Below are 24,394 nucleotides of genomic sequence, written 5' to 3' on the forward strand. Positions count from 1 at the left end.
TCAACAAATCACTTTCTGGAATTCTTGAGTTAAAGTGAAGATATGTGCATACAATGCTAATATTTCTGAATTCACTATGTACTGGGACACAAAGAAGGTAATTAACCAATATTCTAATAGTTCAGTAACTTTCTGTAATAAATCCAGGACAGATTAGTATATGTATATTTAAAATCAAATAATATTATTTAGATGGTTTTAAATTCATGGTCTTTCAATAACAGTTCTTGAAACTTCGAACATAAACTTGATGAATTTAAATTTTTACACCATAAATTTTCTAAAAAAGCCCAAACTATTGGCAATGATAATTAAGATAAGACAAGTTGTTAGAGGGATAGAAACATCACTTTGTTTTTAAAATGTAAACTTTTAACTAATCATTGGTTTTATGTTTCTAGTATAGTTTATTAGTTGGGGATTTCGTACCTAGATGTATCTCTGTGTGTATATGTGTGTGTGTGTGTGTGTGTGTGTTTTGAGGCTTCTGATGGGCCTTGAAGGCACAGGTCTGTTTCTTATATTAAAACAAAACCAAATTAAGAGTCCATACATATACAGAAAACACATTTAATTATAAAATATCAATTTTTAAAATATGATTATCCATATTGTATAGTTAATGCTGCAGTGACAATGTGTATTCTTACAGATGGAGGCCAATTTTCAATCTTCTTTTTTGCTGTTTTACCCATCATTCCCTGCTTTGCTGAGATCACATTCTAATGAAACCGTAGTCACAACTGAATTCTGATTTTGATATGGCACATCCATGCCTAATGGTGGCGGTTTATACAAAAAGACTGCAAGCCCATTGAAGAAAATGGTGATAATTTTACAAGTAACACCTAAATATAGAAACAAATATTAATCATGCATTTGGGCCTTTAATTATTACAAAAATTAATTCTCATTGAAAAATTCTTCATGAGTAGAAACTCACTACTGAAAGAGAAGTATATAAGCAATTAGTTTTATGTTTTAAATTTTTAAAACTTTAGTGAGAAGGTTGATATTCTTCAATAGAACATCTGTCCATAATTCAATGAACTAGTCCTTATTTTCTTTCTAAACAATGAAAATGTACAATAATTCTTCTATTTTTGGTTACAATAATACATTCTTAACCAAGGAAAAATAGCTTACGACATCCTTGAACCTGAATAATAAGTTGCAACATTTTCATGTCCATGATGAAAAGTAATTCTAAAAATAAAAAAGGCTTTGGAGTTCTTAAAAGAAAGCCTCTATGGGAATATATAACATTCAATACTCTTCACAGGCTTCAATTTGTCTTCAAAGAACTCTGATTTTAAGCTCAGTTATTTGAAGAAAAACTAGTTCTGGTCACAGTACAAGCATCAAAGTGCCAGCCAAATAAATTAAATGACCTCACAATATGGTTTTTGCAGTAGCTAATTTGTGTTAATCATTAATATTTTACTCAAACTGTGTATTTGAAAAACAGGCATACTCACTGCGCTAAGCATTTCTAGATTTATAAGAAGAACAATTACATAGGTACTACAGTTACAATGTTCTTGGAATATTTAAAGGTATATATGTTTTGGGGGAAAAAATTCTCATATTCACTACAGAGTAGGTAAAGGAACAATTCATTATCTATATTTTTTGGTCAAAAAGTACAAACATAACCAATTAAATAAATTTTTAAGCATAAAAATACACTGAATAAAAAATGTTTTTTAACTGGTAAAAGTGATGGGAAGATTAATTTTGCCTATTCTAGTCAATATTTATCTTCTCATTATTTTGCTAGATTTATATATTTATTTCTTCAGTGGATAATTTATTATTCTGTCATTATAAATTCAGACAGCATACTATGGATTTAAACACATGTAGGAGAAACAAGCTATCTTGATACATGTGTGAAAATAATCACACCACAATCACACATTATTTTAAATACACACATACACACACACACACAGTTGACTCTTGAATAACTCAGGGGTTAGGGGCACCGGCAACCCATACAGTCAAAAATCCTCATATAACTTTACAGACTGCCCTCTATTTGCGGTTCCACATGGCGGATTCAACCAACTTGAAGACTGTGCAGAACTGTAGTACATATTTATTGAAAAAAATCTGCTTATAAATTGACCTGAGCAGTTCAAACCCATGTTGTTCAAGGGTCAACTCTGTATGTGTGTGTATTTATACCTAGAATTTCTCTATTTTTAAATACTCTAATTTCTTAGGTTGTTTTTTTAAATTTTAAATTTTATCATACTCTTTCAAACTAGATGCATTGATCTATTTCCTTATTCTTAATTTTCATTGATTGCTTAACCAAGACTATGGAAGACAGACTACCAAAGGCAAAAAGGGTTAAACGTCATGGCTAACCTTGTAAACCATAAAAAAGTTTCTTACAACGTGCCTTAGAGCCAGAAAATACTTCCCTACCGCAGCTCTGTGTGCTTTCCAAAGCCCAGGTGCCTAAATGACAATCGTTTCAGTTTCTTAGAATTCTCTTTTAGCTTTTTGTTATACTTTCCAAAAAAAGTTTGAAAGAAGTTGTTAAAAGAAAATTATATGATATGTGATATGATGAAAGCTAAATGTTACTCTCTTCTATTTTAGACTGAGCCTTGCAGACTCCAGTTAAGACCTTTTATAATATGCTATGATAAATGATCTTGGCTTCAGGACCATAGGATAATCCAAAAGCATGGACTGAATATTTCAAAACCTAAGTAAGTAACAATAAGATTTTTTTTCTCTTGACATAATCCATTTACTCTAAAGATATCAATAAGTCACCACTTACTTATGGCCACTAGCATATAGGCCATCTTGATGTTATTATAAATCCAGCAAGCTCCTTTAATTCCACATTCATTGATATCCCAGAGAATACATGTGCTGTCTATTGTGATGCCAAATATAATAGGCCCAGGTATTGTGCCTAGAAGAATTACATGTGAAGATTATATATAAGTGATTATATATATATATATATATACACATAAGTGAATATTATAGTTTATAATTACAATTTTATATATGATTATGTATATATTTTATATAAATATAGGTATTAATCTGCCCATATGCAAATCAATCCGTTCATGTACAAGTAATAGGAATATAAAGAAACGCAGATAAAACATTCTAAAATAATTATACATATTATATATTTCTAATCAATTCAAGAAATTATTTTAATAAACGTCTCTGTCATGTATTGGGTTAATATTTAGTTAAGTAAATATTCTAATTCACTGCTTTTCTAATTTAATAAATGTCTTTGAAATTAGCTATTATACTTTAAAAAAATAAAAATGAATTATTGATGCACAGAATAAGTCTCCTAAACTACAGCATATATATTATGCGTGTGTGTGCGGGTGTGTGTGCATGTGCATGTAAACTAATGTGGGTGTGTATATATATTTATATATATATATACATACATTCGGTGACATAGATATGCATGGGAATGTACATATGTACATGCACACAAACGTTCACACTAACATGCCTAGTTCACCATTAATTGTGCAACTATGGGCAAATCCCTGAATCTCTCAGGTCCTTAATTTACTCATCTAAAAAACTGAAAACTTGGTCTAGGGGATCTCTTAATATTTCCTGCTTTTGATTTTTATTTTTATAAATAATCTTAATATTATTCATAATATTATTCATTAATATTATTCATAATATTATTCATAAAATTATACACACATATAATTACGCGTAAGACATGTTTCTGCCTTATTATTCTTCCTACATCTGGAACCTTAAAAATTTTCTGGCATAAATTATTTCTTCCATCAATTCTTAACTAGATACAATATTCACAGCACAGTTTTTATTGAAACATATAAATTCATCATTTTTCAATGCTAATGTAACATAATTATGTCCTAAATGGAGTTAAATACAGAGAGGAAAAGGAATTACAATAGTTAAAATAAGATTTTATCATAATTTATGTTGGTGATGGGTTTTATATGAATAGAAAAAAAATTATGTCTTTTACTTGCTCTATTAGAAATGTGCTGATGATAATATGTTATATTTTAAATAAATATAATATACTCTTTAGGGTTATATTTGCTACAGAATTGGAAACAACAGTTAACCAATCAGGTAGGTGAAAAGTAAAGTCATTATTTTCCTATGTGATATATAAATAATACTACATCTTGAATAGTGAAAAACAGCTCTCTTCAATGACAATTGCAGAAACTAATTGCAGTTCCACTGCAGTTAAACTAATTGTTTTCTTGGCACATACTGTAAGTGAATAAATCAATAACAGTAATGAATAAAAATAACCAACAGTTACCAATGCATTAAGAAAAATGGCATACCTAATAATCGAAGCAACACACACTGTATTCCCAATGCTAGAGACCGCTGCTTTTGATCAACACACCTGGATATATTAAATGCATATAAGACAAAAAATGGTTGTATAGTGTATTTACTCTTTGAGCAAATTCATTTTTGTAACAGCTTAGCATTTCTAGATTAAAGCAAATACTACACACATGAAATAAACAAATTATTTATAACAGCTTATATACAGTTCAACCTTTCTGGAATTATAAGAGAAGAAAAATGTTATCTCAACTAAAATACTGCAAATAATACCAAAAAGGAGTCAAATGAGTTTTAACAAATGTATTGAATATGTATGAATTTTAGCAAATGTAAAGAAGAAAGGACATTCATTAACAAGACTTCTATTTGACTATCCCATAAGTTACAAGTCATATGGCTTAAGTTGCAAGCAAATAATTCTTATTCTCTTATTAACTTTGATATAGAAATCATACCTGTGAGTTACGGTTACAAATTTGAGGTAGTGTAAAACAATTTCTGATGCTCACTTTGATTCAACAATATTTCTTTAAGTAATAACTCTCAGAGATGAATGAGACATGATGTTGGCACACAAGAGAGTTAGATGGGAGATAGAAGAGAACAAGTAGTCTTTAAAAAAATATATATGTAGGTAAAAAGTGATATAGATGTAATAGGTGTTATGTTAACAGACTACTTAATGTTTTTAGACAAAATCTCTGAAGCTTCTGTTTGTCAAAAAGTATGTGAAAAAGCAGTGAGTATCAAGGAACAAAAATTGAAGACGGAAAAACCTAGTTTGTTAGGAAAGATATCGAAAGGCTGATGAGCTTACGGAAGGGCAAATAGGAAATATTTTTACAAAGTGGTGTGGAAGGAAGAAGAGCCAATGAAAGCACAAAACACTGAAGAGCCAGGGGACAGCCAGCATATTTTACTGTTTACAGGAAGGTTTAATATCACAGCACCTACTGTATAAGACAGAATGCACATCATTCTGATTCTGACACATGTGGAATGCACTGCCATTTCCATCATACTCAAATGCAAATGATTATAACTCCAGCTTACAACCGAAGCCTCATGAAAGAAGCAGAGAAACTAGCATCGAGTACACGCCAAGTAGGCAATGTTAAGACACTTTCACAACCATGATCTTGTTAAAGCCTCAAACATCTTGGGTTCAATGAGGTAGTGTTCCCAATGCCACAGAACTAATGATCTTGTAAGGGCTGAATTAGTATTGGAACCAACAGTCAATATAAACCCCAAATAAATCCCTAAGTCCATTTTTTTTTCATTCAACATGTTGGCTTAGGGATGGCAAATTTCACAATATAACACATACCTTAGGATAGACACAGTTATAGGAGTACCAGCCATGAAGGTAAAAACAATTGCAGCAAAGAAAATGCCAAGGAATACAGGCAAGTTTTTACATTGACTCGAACACTTCCCAGCTTGAGCTTCAAAACTAAAACTTGATGGAGTAGGTGTTGCTTCTGTTTTTCTTTCAATACATGAACAGTTATAATATACCTGGAAATATTAGACATAAACATACTAAAAGTGCTTATCTTCAAAACATATTTTATCATTGCAAATTATATGACTTTTAGACATGGCAAACACACAGTCTTAATTCATACACATCAAATAGTGATAAGAAACAGTAATAACCCTTAAGAAATCAAGCAAGTGAAAACAAGGGGCCATAGTTACAAAGCAGAATAATCTGTATTTGACTTTTGTGTCCATTATTTTAACTTGTAACCTGTTATTGATTCATGTCTTATAAAACAAATTGACAAGAATATAACAATTAGATGATCTCACACATTCTAGGCTGCTTTCAATAGATCACAATTGTTCAAATAGTTTTCCTAATTTTCTTCTTTTCCATTATTAGGACACAAAGAAAAGCATGCATAGTGACAATCTCACTATTTATGCTAGTTTGAAAGAACTAACACTCTAATTTTAACAATTGCCACAGTAAATTAACTAATACATTACAAGAGTTTGAGGAAAAAAAAACTACTTTCAACTAAACCTTTTTACTATAATTTTCTGAACTTTTTGAATTGTTTTACCAAAAGCAAACTGGATCCTTCTTAAGATGGCATATTTATGATAATCAAAAACTAGAAGTTATTATGTTATCCTGAAGGCTATTTTTATTAACATATTAACTATTTAATATATATACACACATATATATGCACATATATGTATACATATAAATTAATAATATGAAATGTTGGAAAGTAACATGTTTAAAAATCACAAGTATTACTTTTGCAGGAAAAGAGTTCAGGTATTTGAAAAGTTAGGCATAATCATTTTTAAAGGCTTTTTACATCTCAAGCCCACCCTTACTACAAATCTTTTTATATGTTTAAGGCCTCAATAAAGTCAGAGCAGAGCTAGAGAAGTCAAAGTGAAGTGGTGCTTTTACTGTCCCAAAGGCCAGAGACCACTGGTACTGATCCAGGAAAATCAAATATGCAGGTGACATTCCTAAAATGAAATATTACATACTCAACAATCCGATATGTCAAATAATGAAATAAACTAGCCTTTAAAATTTTTAAGAAGGAAAACTGAAAACAGTATTTTGTATCTTAATGAAGCTTTACAACTCTCTTACATAAAAAAGTATATATTTGCCTATAATATAGCTAGCTGCTAGTCAACATCTGTTTTTGTAGTTCAGATCACTGGTAGGAAATATATTCTATTTCTGTGAACAAATGTGCATAGATATTTATTACATTATTATCAATGCATTTTGCCTATCTGATATATTTCATAAAAAGATCCTGTGAAAAAATGAGTTGTTACATGGACTAGTTGGACATAAAAAAGCCAGGTCAAAAAGAAAATTTGGAAGTCAAAATAACTTGCTTTTCTGAAACAATCCCTAGAAGACAATTTATTGTTTAAATTGGTGATGATAATATTTGGTGACAAATATAAATATCGAATTAACCATGTCAAAATAACCAATACCATTTCAAGTGTGCTCTGGGTATTAGATTTTTTATTTATTTACTTATTTATTCATTTATTTTGGTTTCCTTGTGCAGGACGGTATTTGTGTCTATACATTTTGCTATGTGAGTAAAACCCTTCCATTAATTTAATTCCTTGTCATAATCTTCTAATTAGAGTTAGTCAATAGCACTTATTGATTGATGATATTTTATATACAAGAAAATGCTACCTACTTATCTGCCTCTCAAAGGAATAGTTTACCTTCACCTATGATATGTATTATGCTCACTTGTGGAATCTGATTCCTTATAACTGACACAAACACCTAATTTTCTCAACCTGTTTTGAAACTAAAGCAACCCCAGATGTCCACTGGTTTGAAGGCATGGTAATCTTTCATTAAATTTTCACAGGAACTTTATGGTAGTTATTTAGTTAGTTTTACTCCAAGGATTAAAACTGCACGTCAACCAAGTCTATTAAGTCTGCTATGATTCACCACATTTTTTCTGGCATATTTTTCAATGTTCTTAGACAACTATTTTTAAGTCTATAAGCTAGGTAATATGAAAAAAAATGTATACTGTTTCTCACATTCTGGTTTACCCCTAGCAGAAAGATGAAATCCTACATCTCTGTTGAGATAAATGTTCGACGTATTTATTACACACAAAATCATTAAAGATATGTACACATATGTACAGACATATATTTATGTGCATATATATGAACATATAAATGTGTATAACCACACACACACATACAGACATCTGTGTTAGTTCTAAAATAAATCTGAAGTACTGTTACAGATTATTTCAATTAATGATTTCTATTTATTTATGTAAAAATCTTTTCTTGCAATCTTAAAGTTATCTTTATATAGGAAAAGGAATGCCATTTCACTAATACATATTTCAAATATCCAAGATTGTGCTGTTTTGTCATATAATTCTTACATACCTTATTCATTGTAGTCTCTTATATCATATTATATATTTCCCTCAGGTCTTTTTAAAGTTATCACATTATCTATTAATGCATAACATTACCTATTATGTACTACTAGTAATGTGAATATTATTTCTTCCCAGGCTATTAAATTTAACGAAGATAAAATCTTTAGAGTGTAGATGTAATACAACAAAATTCTATTGGATTTTCTTAAACCATTTAATTGTATTAAAAAGAAATCATATTTAGGTAAACTGATATGCATTCTTTTTTTTAATTTTATTTATTTTTTGGCTGTGTTGGGTCTTCATTGCTGCACGCAGGCTTTCTCTAGTTGCAGCGAGCGGGGGCTACTCTTCATTGCGGTGCACATGCTTCTCATTGCGGTGGCTTCTCATATGTGGAGCACGGGCCCTAGAGTGCGCAGGCTTCAGTATTTGCAGTGCGTGGGCTCAGTAGTTGTGGCATGCGGGCTCTAGAGCACATGGGCTTCAGTAGTTGTGACACACAGGCTTAGTTGCTCCGCGGCATGTGGGATCTTCCCGGACCACGGATAGAACCCGTGTCCCCTGCATTGGCAGGCGGATTCTTAACCACTGCACCACTAGGGAAGTCCTGATATGCATTCTAATCCACAGCTAAAAGTAAACTTGCATTTGAGAACAGATTAGTGATCTGTATATATTTTTAATGTGTCCATGGTGTATCAATTAAAAGCAACAAATATTTATGTGTTTTTATTATATACACTGTACTCAGTAAGAATAAGAGAAGTTCTCTGACTTCCAGCGACATAAAGTATAGTTGAGAAAAAATAAAACAATGTAAAAAGGTAAATAATATTTCACTTCTATAACAGAAGTGATGTTATAAAGATGTAATGTGAAGAACTGCTAAATTGATTTTTCAACAGTAATTGAATGTGAGGTATAAAGGAAGAAGAATCTTTTTCATATGGAGTGGTCAGGGGCCTTTTTTTTTTTTTTAATTAAGGTAAGAACACAACAAATTTTAAGTGTACGATGCATTATTGTTCACACAGGTACAATGTTGTATAGCAGATCTCTCGAACTTACTCATTTTACTTGACTGAAACTTTATGCCTGGCTTCTCAATGGAGGAGGTGGGCCAGGAAGGAAAGACTAGGCACAGCATAACACCACTAGAGGGATAAGGAAGGGCATCAGAAATACACAAACATACTGCCTCATTGAGGTAAAAGAAGTAAGGTAAAGTAAGGTAAAGACACAAGTTACCTTTGGATGTCTTTTGGAAACAGAATTTGTACAACCTGCATAGCAGGGAGAAAAATATTGGATTCCATTTCCTCCACAGATAGGATAATAATATGATCGCAGGCAGTTACAATTGGCATTACAAGGAGCGATCAAGTTTCCCAGTTCTCCTGTCCTGTCAACAAGAAATAAAAGATGGGTAAATTATCTATGTTATAACTTTTAATGAACAGTTCAGAAGCACTGTTATATCTTGCCATTCAATCATTTATTCACTTACTCAACACTTCATTTAATTACTGAACAAATAAAACAAACAGAATGTCTGCCTTTTCACATACAGCTTAATTAACTTCTTGTGGAAGAGACAGGCAGTAGAAACAATAGCTATATAATATAATGTCTGTCAATGATTTAAAAAACATAGGCAGAGTAAGCAAATAAAGCAGTTTCTCATTTGGTACCAGATAATTCTTTTTTTTTCTTTCTTTCTTTTTTTGGTGCGGGGTGAGGGAGGGCTGGTTCTGTGGGTTGTAGTACATTTAGCAGCATCCCTGGCCTCTACCCACTGGATGCCAGTAGCATCCCCTTAGTTGTGACAACCAAAATGTATCCACACACTGCCTAATTTCCCTGGGATGTGAGTGAAATTTTAAACCTGGAAGGATGAATACAATTGTAATCTTCAGCATACTCACTTTATCAATGGGAAAACTAAGTCCCAGAGAAATTAATTTACTTTTCTTTCTTTTCCAAATATAATACTCCTGGTTCCCAGGCTTGGTGTTGTTCCATGCTGCCTCTTAATAGGAGGAACATCTTTTAAAATATAAAGGGTTACCCTAGGCAAAGATACTTCTCCAATCCCTTATTTATTTGTTCATTAAACCAATATATATTGAGCAAGTGCTAGGCCCTATGCTAGGTATTGGGACTACAAAGCTGATAAGACAGTCACCATTCTCAAAGATTTCACAGTCTAGGAGTAGAGTGGACACAAATTTATACACTAATACGGTTATAGACTGTGGTTATAGATATCAAAAGAGTGTATTTTATACATCTGCACTGAGGAATGACACTTAAAACAAGCCAAAGTTTAGATAAGTGGGTCTGAAGGAGCATCTGTCTGAGATCAGTCTTAGAGAATGAGTAAGAGTTAGCTGAGTAAATGGGGAAGGCGAAGGGTACTTCAGAGAAGCTGATAAAAGTCAAAAGGTGAGAAATAACATTCTATATGGAGAAATATGAATGATGTCTGAGGCAGAGAGTGATAGGAAATGTAGTTGAAAAAGAGTCATGGACCAGATTGTTGAAAGCCTCATGGGCCTTGTTAAAAAACAATGGGCTTTAACTTATTTTGAAAAAGTAATCAAGTATTTTAGACTGAAAAGTGGCAATGTGAAAAGTACATTTTAAAGAAATAACCCTATGTGGAGTTTGAATTTGGAGGAAGGGGACCAGTTACAATACCCTAGGCAATAAATTATGATAATGTGTAGGAGAACTAAAATAGAATTTTGATTAAAAAAAAAAACAGATTTGAGAAATATTTTGGATGTAGAATCAGTAAGATTTGGTGTTTGGTTGACTGAAGATAGGAACAGGATGCAAAAGTCAAGAGTGACTCCTAGTGTCTAACTTGGCATTTTGGTGGAGAAGAACTAGTTCTGGGGAAGAGGTGATGGGTATGGTTTTATACATATTGAGATTAAGAGTCTCAAATTTGGTGAAGAAATCTTGCCTGGAGCCAGGTATCTTAATATCCATTTGCATATAGATGTAGCTGAAACTCTGAGAATGATAAGATCAACCATATAAAGAGTTGAAGAGTACAGAGAGGTCTTGGGAGTTCATTTATTTCATGAATACGTAGTGAGCTCCAATCATGTGCTAGACTCAAAGTGGTGGAAATATATCTAAAATAAATAAAGAAGTAGAGACAAAGATAGAGGAAGGAAGGGAGGGAGGAAGGAGGGCAGGGAGGGAGGGAGGGAGAGACGGAGTCGGGGAGAGGGAAAGAAAGGAAGGGAGGAAGGGAAGAGGGAGGGAGGGAGGAATAAAATTCCCTGCAGCCATGAAGCCAAGTTTCTTGCACTGGGGATCAAAAACAGTAAATGAGTGATTTATCTAAGTATCAGAAGATAACTGCTATGTTGCAAAATGATGATACCTAAGGAGTAAGTGGAGAACAAGAAGCTCATGAAGGAAACAGATTAAAGAGAAGAATATAAAACAAATGGGGAACAAATCAGTAGGGAGTTTGAAGGAAAGGGTGATCAAAGAGTAAATTTTAAGTAATTCATCTCTCTGCTTAGAGTCTCTCTGTCTTCAAATCTATTCCACAGGCTGCTGCTAGATGTCTTTATCAAGCATGATTCCATTCATGAAAGCAATCAGGATAGTCTCTGCCCACATCTAGTTTACAATATAGATGTAGAAATAAGGTGACAGAAAAACTATCCCTGCAACTCTAGAAATAGCCTCTACACAATAATTTTTAAATTAAATTTTTCCAATATATAATCCCCATATTATTGATAAATGATTACTAAGAACATGAAAATTTAAGACAGTCTGAGGCAAACTACAGTAGAAACAAAGAAATATAGAATATATTCTTTATTATCAAGGGTTTAATCACCTTAGCCTACACATTTTCTAAAGGTTTATTTCATAAAGTAAAGGGGAAACTATTACCAGGAAAATAGCCAGTGCCTGTGAAGTTTATTAAATTTTCTTAATATATACATATTTTTAATATATAAAAATCTTAAATTTTTAAAAATTGAATATTAAAAATATTTAAAATATATCATTTTGATTATACACAAAAATATATAATTTTAAAAATACACATAAATGTGTGTTTATGCATATATATATGTATATATGAGAAACATGTTTATTACGAATAGCTGAATTTAAACATTAATGTCTTATTTGAATCCAAATTATTATTCTATAATTATGTTTCTACAATAAGCAAAGATTTCCCTAAATCTACTGCAACTCCTTGATAGACATGCCTCTTTAAGGCGCTGTTTCAGATAAGCAATGAAATTCTAGCTATAGGCCAGATAGGGAAAAAATACTGTGTGTACTTACTACAAACCCTGCATCTTCACAACCTCTCTTTCTCCCACTTCACTAAGAAGGTATTTCTTGAGCTTCTTTTTTTTTTTTCTTAAATTAAGGGTACTTTAATTAATTTATGTATTTTTGGCTGTGTTGGGTCTTCGTTTCTGTGCAAGGGCTTTCTCTAGTTGTGGCAAGCGGGGGCCAGTCTTCATTGTGGTGCGCGGGCCTCTCACTGTCGTGGCCTCTCTTGTTGCGGAGCACAGGCTCCAGATGCGCAGGCTCAGTAGTTGTGGCTCACGGGCCTAGTTGCTCCGTGGCGTGTGGGATCTTCCCAGACCAGGGCTCGAACCCATGTCCCCCTGCATTAGCAGGCAGATTCTCAACCACTGCGCCACCAGGGAAGCCCTCTTGAGCTTCTTAGTCTGTTCTTTCATTGTACTTTTTCTTATACACGTGTTTCTTGCATAAGGTTATTATGACTAAGCTGTCCATGATGTAGATATTTTAATATGCAGGGCACACAGCTAAATTAAGAATCTGGGACCACAGAGAAAAATGATCTGACAGGGCTTCCCTGGTGGCGCAGTGGTTGAGAGTCCGCCTGCCGACGCAGGGCACACGGGTTCTTGCCCCGGTCTGGGAAGATCCCACATGCCGCGGAGCGGCTGGGCCCGTAAGCCATGGCCGCTGGGCCTGCGCGTCCGGAGCCTGTGCTCCGCAACAGGAGAGGCCTCAACAGTGAGAGGCCCACGTACCACTAAAAAAAAAAAAAAAAAAAGAATGATCTGACAATTTCACACCTCCACTGTGACTTCAAGCCTTATCTCTTTATTAATAGAATCTACACACACACGCACACACATCCCGTGTGTGTGAATGTGCGTGTGTATACTCACTTTCAGTTTTTTTCACCACTGAGAATGTGTATGTAATTAAGCTCTGTCTCTATGTCCCAGACCTTGATACCTCTCGATGACCAGCCCCCACATGCACCTCAAACTGACACCACCTCACTTGCTTTCCCTTCTGATTAGGCTAAGGCCACTCATCTGGTAGTGACTCTTGCTTAAGGTAGAAAATATCAGATGGATTCACATCCACATCATCTCTGCATCAAGGTGATAGAGTAGTATTAAACTATCCAGAAGTTTCTGTACTTCTAAAAGGAACATACAAAAAAAGTGGTTTCTTGGGGTACATTTGGGTAAAGTTTATAGGTGTCAGTCAGTTTCTGTACAACTTACCTCTATCTATCTTTCGACCTTTCCAGGTATCTTTCTACTATTTCCAGACACATGACCTAAGCGCCTGGTACCTTCACTTTCTAGCATTTATGCTTTGGCTTAACATATTCCTTTGCCATTCCCTCTCTCCCAAATCTTTCTCTCTCAAGCTTTTTGTATACTTAGAGGATATTTTAGCTCTATTTCTCTATTATGCCATGAAGCCATTCCTAAATCTAATTAAAGAAACTGAAAAGCTCTTTTTAATTCCATAGCCTTTTATATCTCTCACCACCTAATTCATTGTTCATTCACTGTTTTGTTTCCCAATCTATCCTGCTACCCTGGAACCTCCTTTAGAGTAGGAATTTTGCCATAAAAGTCTGCCAGAGGAAGCAGTCGATGAATTGTTGAACAAATGTAATGGAGCTGGACTAAACATTGCTTTCGAACATTTTTCATTAATATAAAAGAATGACAGACATGAACAGTAGCTACAAATCACGATAATTGTTACTGGCAAACTTTTCAAACCAAACTTTTTCCTTTATTTAGGTTATCTGAATGCCATATTAATACAAAATTAGAGAGTCCTTGACCTGGAGCACCACCCCCTTCAACAGTCTCAAACACATATATTCAAACAATTAAAGCAGCACCGTGGGCCATAAAACACACTGCTGGGCAATGTCCTACAGCCTGATCCTCTGTTGTGGCTTAGGATTTCACAGCAAAACAAACAAGGCAAGGAAAGATAAAATGGTCAAACCAGGTATAGGTAGAAATATGTTTACAGGTCATAACAACAAGAAGTTATTTATTTCTCTATAATAAACATGAACTTCTAAAGTAAACACAACAGTGATTAGTATCACCTAGTTTTAGCTTCATTTTAATTTCTCTACTAGCCTATTTTCAATCCATCTAATAGGAGAATTTCACCATAGGGAGTTTTAAAATTTAAATCAATAGGAACATATAATATGAAATTCTCCCTAGGATGTTGAATCCGTTACAGACAAAGATTCTGTAATATTAATCTTTGTATCCCCGAGAATAGTACTCAGTACAGAATAGTTGTTTCTTAAATTCTTTCTGAAAAAATATCCAACTGTTAATATGATATCAATTATTGAAACTAAAAGTAAAAACTACATATTCTTACATAGGAAAAGCAGCCTTCCAATTTTTTTTAAAAAGCCAATTTCTTATCATTTTATTTAAGAAAGCATATACTTGGAAATACACACATAGTTTATTACTCTGATATTAATATCAAAAAGCAGTGAAATATATTTACCCATTATATGATTCAGATACACCTGCAAATGGCTCATTTTCACAGTTGGCATAAACAAATACGAAAGTCAGTGTAAGTGCAGTTATAGACATGAGCAAAGCAAACTTCATTATGTTTTTACACGTCATTTTGAATTTCGAAACAAGGATACCACCTAAAATCTGACCAAGAGCAGCTCCCGGAATTAAAACAGTCCCTAATGAGAAAGAAGACACAGTGAGAAAACATACACGTATACTCAGTAATTTATACCAACAATTGGAAAACATCAAAAACAAGTAGTACTATGGTTTTAACATATGAAAGCACTCATGTGACTTAGAAACAACATGAGTAAATGAGTTAACAGTTCTATTAAGAGATTAATAAAATTAATGTTTTGAATATTAAGATTAATATATATTCGCTTTACCTCGGTATATAGCATTTGTATCTCTCAAATTCATACAATAGATTGTCTAATGTCAGAAAATTGGAAACGTTTATCAAAATCAGTGTAAAGTTTAAACTTCAAGGAGTGGGCTATCCAAAATTTTATGCTATTTTAATAAATATCTAATGTGGTAAAGTAAGATTATTAGATTAAGCTAGAACAAAGAAAATGTTTTACCTGCAAGGGTAGCTGCAGAGCTGGAAGACAATCCAAACTGATTTTCTATAAATTTAGGTAAAAATGTAGCAAATCCAGTAGTAACTAAGGCTTCTGAGCAAGTTGATAGAACTAAACACATAAAGACAGTATTCCTCATCAAATTCTAAAGAAAAAATACAGTTCACCAAATGAATAACTATGATTATACTGCAAAATGCAGCATTAGAATGGTAGGTACCATGATGAAATAGCACATTTTAAATACACACAATATAATTATTTGTAAAATTTCAGCATTTTCTTTAGCACAAAAGTATAAATACTGATCACTAATAGTTTTATACATACAATGTTGAGAAAATTTATACATGGAGCACCTAGAAAATTGACAGATGATTAATCAGCAGGGTGAATGTGCCTTGATCATATGCAAGGGACCAGGAAAGGAGGTAGAAGCTGGCTTGGAAAGTTCTCTTCCCCAGTCTTACTATATATCTCCATACAATAAATCTACCCCATATTCGATTTTTTTAAATTGTGTTCTGAATCCCTATGTCCAGTAAATGAAGAATTGACTGTGAGCAAAGATGAGAGTGGTCTCTAAGTATCAAACTTTTGGTATTGCTCCACAAGTATTGCTCTCGGTAGTTAAGAACCTTAGGTATAGAGTTAAGCAATTTTCAATAAGGGTCTATATTGCTGGAGTTCTCAGAACCTTATTAATCTACCAGAGGGGAGTGTAGAGATTCAGTTATTTCACAATATTTAACCATAAAGTGAAAAACCACCAAGTATAGTTCTAGAATATTCAATGCAAAAAAATTTAATAAAACTGAGCAACACACACACACAAAGGAGTCACAAAAAGGCAAGATAAGAGATTTAGAAGTCAGAGCCAGATGATCGAACATAAGAATAACAATAGTGACAAAAGGAAAAAAAGTACCTGAATGAAGAAATGCAATAATTTTTTAAAATAATGAGCAGAAAATATTTAAGTTTTCAGATTGAAAAAGATAATGGACTCCAAGCAAGGATTAATGAAAAATGATACATATTTAGGAATAAACTAGTGAATTTCCTGAAATCAAAGAGAAATGAAAATATTTACAAATTTGCAGATAGAAATAACTAAGAATCACATTAACTTGAAACTTCTCAACTGCAACATATTTAACTAGAAAAGAGCCAAACAACATCTACAGACTACAAGAATTAAAGGAGTATGATCTGAAAGTATCCATCCAGTCAGAAATATCATTCTGACATTCAAGGATACTTAGATGGCATCCTATCTGAGAAAAACCAGCAATAAAATGCTGTATCTATAGAGATCTGAATCAGAATCAAGATCTCAAAGCATGAGAACATAAGGATAAAAAAAGCATTGGTGAGTAATGACTCTTGATACATATAAGAATTTATAGAATAAATAGAAATATATGAAATAGAAGAGAACTACTATAAAAGAAAATAACAGTAATTAGAATTAAAAATTATAAACAATCTCAGCAAAACACAAGAATGTGCCTGTATAGCAGAGGAGGAAGGAGAGTTAAAAAGTAGGATGAATGGAGTAAAAACATGTTAAGGCTTTTATTTGAGAAGGGAAAAAAATAATAAAAAGTAAGTAAGTTCAAATCTTGAAAAGGTAAAATTATAAATTCCCTTATGTACAAAACTTTTATGATGCTAAATAGAAAGAATACTTCTCTGCCGAGTTCAATAAAACAGACCATAACACTTTTGTTTCTTTAACCTCAAATTCAAAACAAGTAACCACTAACCGCCACTTCTTTCACAAGGGAAAAATATTGGTTTGGCATTCTCAAAAACATTTACAATTCAATGATAATTGATCCATCCATTACACAAGGGAAATGGCATGGGATAATGGACTACATGCTAACGCGGAACCACTGAATATTGATATTGCCAATAAGATAACTCATGTTCTTCCAACCGATCTACTCTGGAATAGTTTTCATTTACTCAAAGCACAATACAATTAAATCTGAAGAGGTTTTTATAAGAGCTAGAACTATAGTAAATAAGCCAGCAAGAGTGCATTATGATAATATTTGTGTGTATGGATATACTGTTTACATATATTTGTAATATATACATATATCTACATATGTATGTGTGTATAGTTGTGTGTGTGTGTGTGTGTGTGTGTGTGTGTGTGTACAGTGTTATTTTACCTTTAGAGCAGCTGGAAAATCTTTAAAACTTTGTCCAAAATTCCCATCTGTATGTTGTAAAGAATTACTCTGATGAATCTGGGAAGTTTTTCCATCTTGAATTTCTGCTGTACCTAAAAATATAGTAAATTTACCCACTCTATCTTCTTGCTTTCTAATGATTCTTTCTCATCCTTTATGCATTAAACAAAGAATGTTTAAAGCGCTTCTCTTCTACTCTAATTCTAACATGTTTTTTAGATGAAATAATATTTATTACCTATTATCATGTCTAATTTTTAATAATAGTACCATGAATAAATCTGAGAAAACAGTCAATACATAGACTCATAAGTTGGATGGCCCAAGGTAGAAAGAAATCAATGAGTCCATCTACTTCTACTCTGCCTACTTTTCTTCTACCCATTTCCAGAAGTTAATCATCTATCCTGTTACATCTATTCTGTTACATATAACAGAAACAACTAAATGCCTTCAGCCTGGAGAAAAATACTTCTATAGATATGTATATGAACCACATGATTGTAAAGAAACAAAATCTCACAGACAAAGGAATAGATATTCTTTTCTATTAATCTTTTCTTTTAGGACAGATTTTTAGTATTGAAATTTGGTGAAAATAAGTATACAAGGGCTTCCCTGGTGGCGCAGTGGTTAAGAGTCTGCCTGCCGATGCAGAGGACACGGGTTCGTGCCCCAGTCCGGGAAGATCCCACATGCTGCAGAGCGGCTGGGCCCGTGAGCCATGGCCACTGAGCCTGCACGTCTGGAGCCTGTGCTCCGCGACGGGAGAGGCCACAACAGTGAGAGGCCCACATACCGAAAAAAAAAAAAAAGAAAAGTATACAAAAGCATGACTTTGGTGACAATTGAAAAAAAAGTACTTGTACTATCATTAATAAATAATTAACATCAATAATTTAAAGCCGATTGGCTCTTGAAGTTACTAACTAAATACAAACTAATAGTTTAAAAGATATTATATCTCACATAAACATAAAGCAAGATTCCAGAAAACACATAAGATATAAATTTAATAAAGAGGTGAATATGTACAGTTTTATTGGGTATTAAATGAAAATAAAGAAAAACCATGAATATTAAGATTGTTACCCAATATTTCCTAAAATAAAGACAGATATTCAAAAGTTTGCATAGGCAGACAACTGAGATTCTATTAAAAAAAATAGTGAATTTTCTAGGGTTCTTAGTAATAATGTAGAAAGCAACAATTGGCCTAGAATTGGAATAAAACTCCCTGGTTTTAAAGAAAATATTTTTACCTGGTAAGTGCTTTGGAAAGCAAGAAAAAGGTATTATCAAAGACCAGGCAAAGAGCCAAGACATGAGAAATCCAATCCACCATGCCCCCAGCCATCGTGGATCATCCTCAGTGATATCAATGCTATATGACAGAAAAACAGGAGGTAAAAGTCAACTCTACTTTGTTAATTAAAACTCAGTCACGATAATTATATAATTTATCATTCAAATGCATATATAGAGAAATATTATTATATTATCCAAAATTTCTAGTGGAGCCATTTTGAAGAATCACAATGGATAGCAGGCATAAGTGAGAGCTCTAAGAATAATGATTTACAAAGTATTCCACATGGCAGATACAACACAGAAGTTTTAAATATTTAATAGTAAATATATGTATGTTGACTATTTGAAAGCATGCATGGAATTTCTGAACATTCTTTATCTAACTTTGGCTACATTTTTCTTCTCTGAATATTATAATATATAGTATATATATAGAATACTAAATACATCTCACAGTGAATCACTGATTTTTGTTAAACGTCCATACACTATGCCCCAATTGTGGCATTCATTTGAATGTGAAATTCTTCTTAAAGTGATAATATATTAACAGTTTGTTATAATGGTTGTCATATTTTTATATCAACAGGCTCTTCCTCAAAATACATCATTTCTACAACTCATTTCACTCCACTGAAATTAAAACCCAGCTTTCTGCTCAAGGGCTTCCTCTGTACACCTTTTTATACAGTCTGGAAAAGATTAACCTAGGGCTACAAACATCAGTATCTTTGTGTTGTACCACCTTCTGAAATTTTTTATTAACCTATAGTCTCTAAAAGATTAACCTAGGGCTTCCTCAGTGGCGCAGTGGTTCAGAGTCCACCTGCCGATGCAGGGGACACGGGTTCATGCCCCGGTCCAGGAAGATCCCACATGCCGCAGAGCGGCTGGGCCCCTGAGCCATGGCCGCTGGGCCTGCGCGGCCGGAGCCTGTGCTCCGCAGCGGGAGAGGCCACAACAGTGAGAGGCCCACGTACCGAAAAAAAAAAAAAACAAAACAAAACAGATTAACCTAGTCTCTAAAAGATTAACCTGGGACTAACAAATCACATACTGTGACCACATTTTCTTATTCATTGCTCACAGTCATGCAAAGGACTGTGAAGTTACAGTAAAATGAGAAAATATGGCCTCAGCAAAGGCCACTAACTTCTCTATTCAGGAAAAGGAGATGGTAACTCAGTGGGTAAGAAGGGGATTTTGGAGTCAAAAAGATCTACTTCATTTCATGCCTTGGCCACTTACCAAGTTCTGTGTATCAACTACCTTATAAGATTATTAAGAGGATTAAATAAAATGGCATGTAAAATTACATTATACACAAAACCTATGTTGTCTAGAACACAGTATGGGATAAACAAACATTACCTATTATTATCCTCCAGTGTTACAGTTGTTAAAGCTGAACAATTGTGATCTCTATATTATCAGAGCTACTATAGCACTTAGTCTGAGAATCATAAACTCTCGAGACTCCTCAGGCTATCTACCTACAGCTAAATCTACTGAAAGCACAACTAACTTTAATTAAACTATTATTTTTGAACAATGCACAGGGAACTGGTTATGTATTTTGAAAATTTTCACCATCTAACTATTAAGCATCCTTATTTGTAAATAAATACTCTATACCAAGAGATGGTGTGGCATTAATTCGTGAAGCAATGCAGCCAAAATAGTACATAAAAATTGTGTGTATTCAGTTTTGTTTCCTGAAAAATCCCTCATGATATTCTGAAGAAATATTATAAAAATATTCCGCCTATGGTACTAACGTGATTCAAATAATATAAATCTAAATAAAAGAAAAATAGATATTGCCTTGCCTTTGTCCCAAATCAGCATCAATGTACACGGTTAGCAACTGTCCTCCCAACACATAGCCAACAGCAGGGCCTAAAATTGACATGGAATAGCCAATTCCTAGAAAAAGAACAAAGACAATGAAAATGGTCATCTGTGGGACTTTGTTTTGAATGTCTGACAAGTGAAGAAAGAGAAATATTTTACTATAGAAAAACAAAATGATTAGAATTATATGAAAATTACACATATTTGTCAAGGAGCTTAAAATACATAATTCAATGTCAAATTTTTTAGACTACAATAGTGATGGCAACAAATCCAGTAATTATAAATTTATGAAAGTTATATCACATTAACTCACAGCAGGGGTAGTTCATCTACTATTACCCTTTGTGAACAGTGATAGTAATTACTGGCTACAATTCTTACGGAAGAAAACAAAGTGAAATGAGAAGGCTTTTATATTCTATACACATTCCAAAAGCATTCTATGGCAGCTGATTTAAAACCTGGATCTGGTTCATTAGTCTGTTTCTTAAAAGTAAACCATTAAACTCCTTCTCTTAGTGAATCTCCCATTTTAACTTGCAACAGAATTAAACTGACCTTATTTCTCTGATATTTAAAACTTTGCCATATATAACTTTTTACTTTTTGTTAAAAAATTATGCATACATCAGTATCTTCATATACTACCACCTTCTGAATTTTTTCATTAATTACTGAGATTCTCGTTCTCATACACAAAAGAAAAGGAATATACCATACACAAAGTGAAGCATACATCAATGGTAAAAATGACTTATGTACTAGATCAAGGCTCCAAAGTAGAGGTCATTCAAGATGATCTGAAAACATATAAGAACTTTTATTTATCTATCAACTACCCTAATTTATATTATAACTATATATATATATATATATATATATTTTTTTTTTTTTGTGTGGTACACGGGCCTCTCACTGTTGTGGCCTCTCCCGTTGCGGAGCACAGGCTCCGGATCCGCAGGCTCAGCGGCCATGGCTCACGGGCCCAGCCGCTCCGCGGCATGTGGATCCTCCCGGACTGGGGCACGAACCCGTGTCCCCTGCATTGGCAGGCGGACTCTCAACCACTGCGCCACCAGGGAAGCCCATAACTGTATTTTTGAATGTAAAAAATGTATTGGTAGAAAATTTTAAGTATATAATTTATAAATAAGTATATATATATATATATATATATGACTCATGCTCAAAAAATTTTATAGCTAAAAGTACATGATTAAAAATGCTGGAAATCTGGAAATCAATGATTCCCAAATTATCTTTGGTGATAGATCCTTTTATAAATTATTTCCAAAAGGGTTTAGACTGATACATTTGTAAGAATACCTTATAAGTTTTGTGGAAGTATAAAATTGCTATAGGGCTTCCCTGGTGGCACAGTGGTTAAGAATCTGCCTGCCAGTGCAGGGGACACGTGTTCAGGCCCTGGGCTGGGAAGATCCCACATGCTGTGGAGCAACTGGGCCCGTGCGCCACAACTGCTGAGCTTGCGCTCTAGAGCCTGCGGGCCACAACTACTGAAGCCCGTGTGCCTAGAGCCCATGCTCTGCAACAAGAGAGGCCACCACAATGAGAAGCCTGTGCACCACAATGAGGAGTGGCCCCCACTTGCCGCAACTAGAGAAAGCCCACGAGCAGCAACGAAGACCCAACACAGCCTAAATAAATAAATAGATCTATTTTAAAAAATTGCTATAAAAGTTTCTAAAAGTTTATTTTCATTTTTTGACTTTCTTCATGTTGGCATGGATCTATGTAATTCACATTGAATAGCACTATCTATATCACCTGCTTTCTCAGTCCTCAGCAATTACTCCTTGGTTAACAATAAAGAATGCTTTGCATATGTTCACAAATATGTTCATAAAAGAAATATATCAAGAAAGCAAAGAATTTAAAGTTTTCAATTGATGAAAGGTGAATTTGCTATGACCCCAAAATTAAAAATTCTGGTAATGGTGGATAACCTATGGTAGACTAGCATTTCCAACCAAATTGCCCACTAAGAAAAACTTTTAAAAACTGTAAAAATTATTTTTAAATATAAGGCAGATAAAAATAGTGAAGGACCACTGTGTTAAGATTCTTAAGAAGAGAGAGATTTAACAAAAATTGGGACTGATTTTTTTTCCTGCGTATGTTGGCTAATTCTATAAGAGGCACTGGGAGGGTAAACTGTCTTTTGCTAGTCTCTAGGAAGTAGGGAAACAAAAGTTGCAGTTTAGGGAGTAGAGCTTATAAACTTTCCCTGTCCTACATTTTAAGTTGGCACCTACGAGGCTATACTCTAAAAGCAAGGATGAGTTAGAAGTAGACTGGCTCACAGAGTAAGTGCAGTTTAGCACTTACTCAGTCCCTGAAATTAGATAAAGGGCATCCCAGACTGTAGTGTTCCCATGTACGACAGAGGTGGGAAAGTTATTAAAAGACACACAGAGTGATTCTGAAAAAAAATTCTAGAACTATAAAATGCATTTGTCACAATAAAAATGAAATGGATCCACAGCAGATTACTTAGAACTGAACTGAGTATTACTAAACTGGAAAATATATTATTAAATCAGTAAATATTTATCAACAAGCACAGAAAAAATACAGGATAGAAAATACAGAAAAGACAGTAAAGGAGAAAGAATACATTAAAAAAAAACAAAACCCACAAAGGCCTACCATACATGTAATTGGAGTAACTGGAGTCCCAGGAGAGGAGACAATAGGGCAGAAGTTATATTAATAATCATAGGAAATATTCCAAAACCAATGAAAAGTATCAAGCAATATATTCATTAAGTCATATAAGTTCAAAACAGATGAAATAAATGTAATCTTTCACCTATACACTCATAGTAAATAAAACAAATGAAAATCAAATACCAGAAAAGAATCTTAAAAATGGTAAACATACATAAGAAACAGTGGAAGTGAATACAGTAGAATAGCACTTTTAAAGTACTGAAAGAAAATTAATGGCCAACTAATTATCTATTCCCAGTGAAAACTAGATGAAAAACTAAGAGAATTCATCACATGCAGACTGTTGCAATAAATTAACTCAAGACTGTTCTTCATGTTAAAGGAAAATGATCCCAGACTGAAACTCAGAGTAGCAAAGTAAAGAAGAGCAATAAAAAAAGGTAAACATGTTTATAAAAGTGGATCAATATTTTTAAATAAAACAATAATACTTATTTCAGGAATTTAAATATAGAAGGGATTACAGTACACAGAAATAATTGAATAAATGTTGGGAAAGGAATAAATTTAAAGGGTTTTAA

The 24,394-nt window shown here is 33.4% G+C and overlaps 1 protein-coding gene across 1 annotated transcript in view; it reads right to left on the minus strand.

The window, feature by feature from the left end:
- Positions 1-634: 634 nt before the first annotated feature.
- SLCO4C1 (solute carrier organic anion transporter family member 4C1) overlaps positions 635-24,394 on the minus strand; it is a gene marked incomplete at its 5' end in the record, with an annotated part of 60,653 nt that continues 36,893 nt past the window's right edge. Inside the window, 10 exons of the mRNA XM_082652346.1 lie at positions 635-848; positions 2,801-2,938; positions 4,353-4,417; positions 5,696-5,886; positions 9,552-9,705; positions 15,135-15,330; positions 15,745-15,889; positions 17,931-18,043; positions 19,214-19,335; positions 21,092-21,188. Coding sequence (XP_082508472.1) covers positions 688-848; positions 2,801-2,938; positions 4,353-4,417; positions 5,696-5,886; positions 9,552-9,705; positions 15,135-15,330; positions 15,745-15,889; positions 17,931-18,043; positions 19,214-19,335; positions 21,092-21,188 — 1,382 coding nt within the window. The 3' untranslated portion in view covers positions 635-687. The remainder of the gene's footprint in view (positions 849-2,800; positions 2,939-4,352; positions 4,418-5,695; positions 5,887-9,551; positions 9,706-15,134; positions 15,331-15,744; positions 15,890-17,930; positions 18,044-19,213; positions 19,336-21,091; positions 21,189-24,394) is intronic.

The sequence above is a fragment of the Grampus griseus genome (assembly GCF_964374135.1).
Source record: "Grampus griseus genome assembly, chromosome: 3".
NCBI lineage: Eukaryota > Metazoa > Chordata > Mammalia > Artiodactyla > Delphinidae > Grampus > Grampus griseus.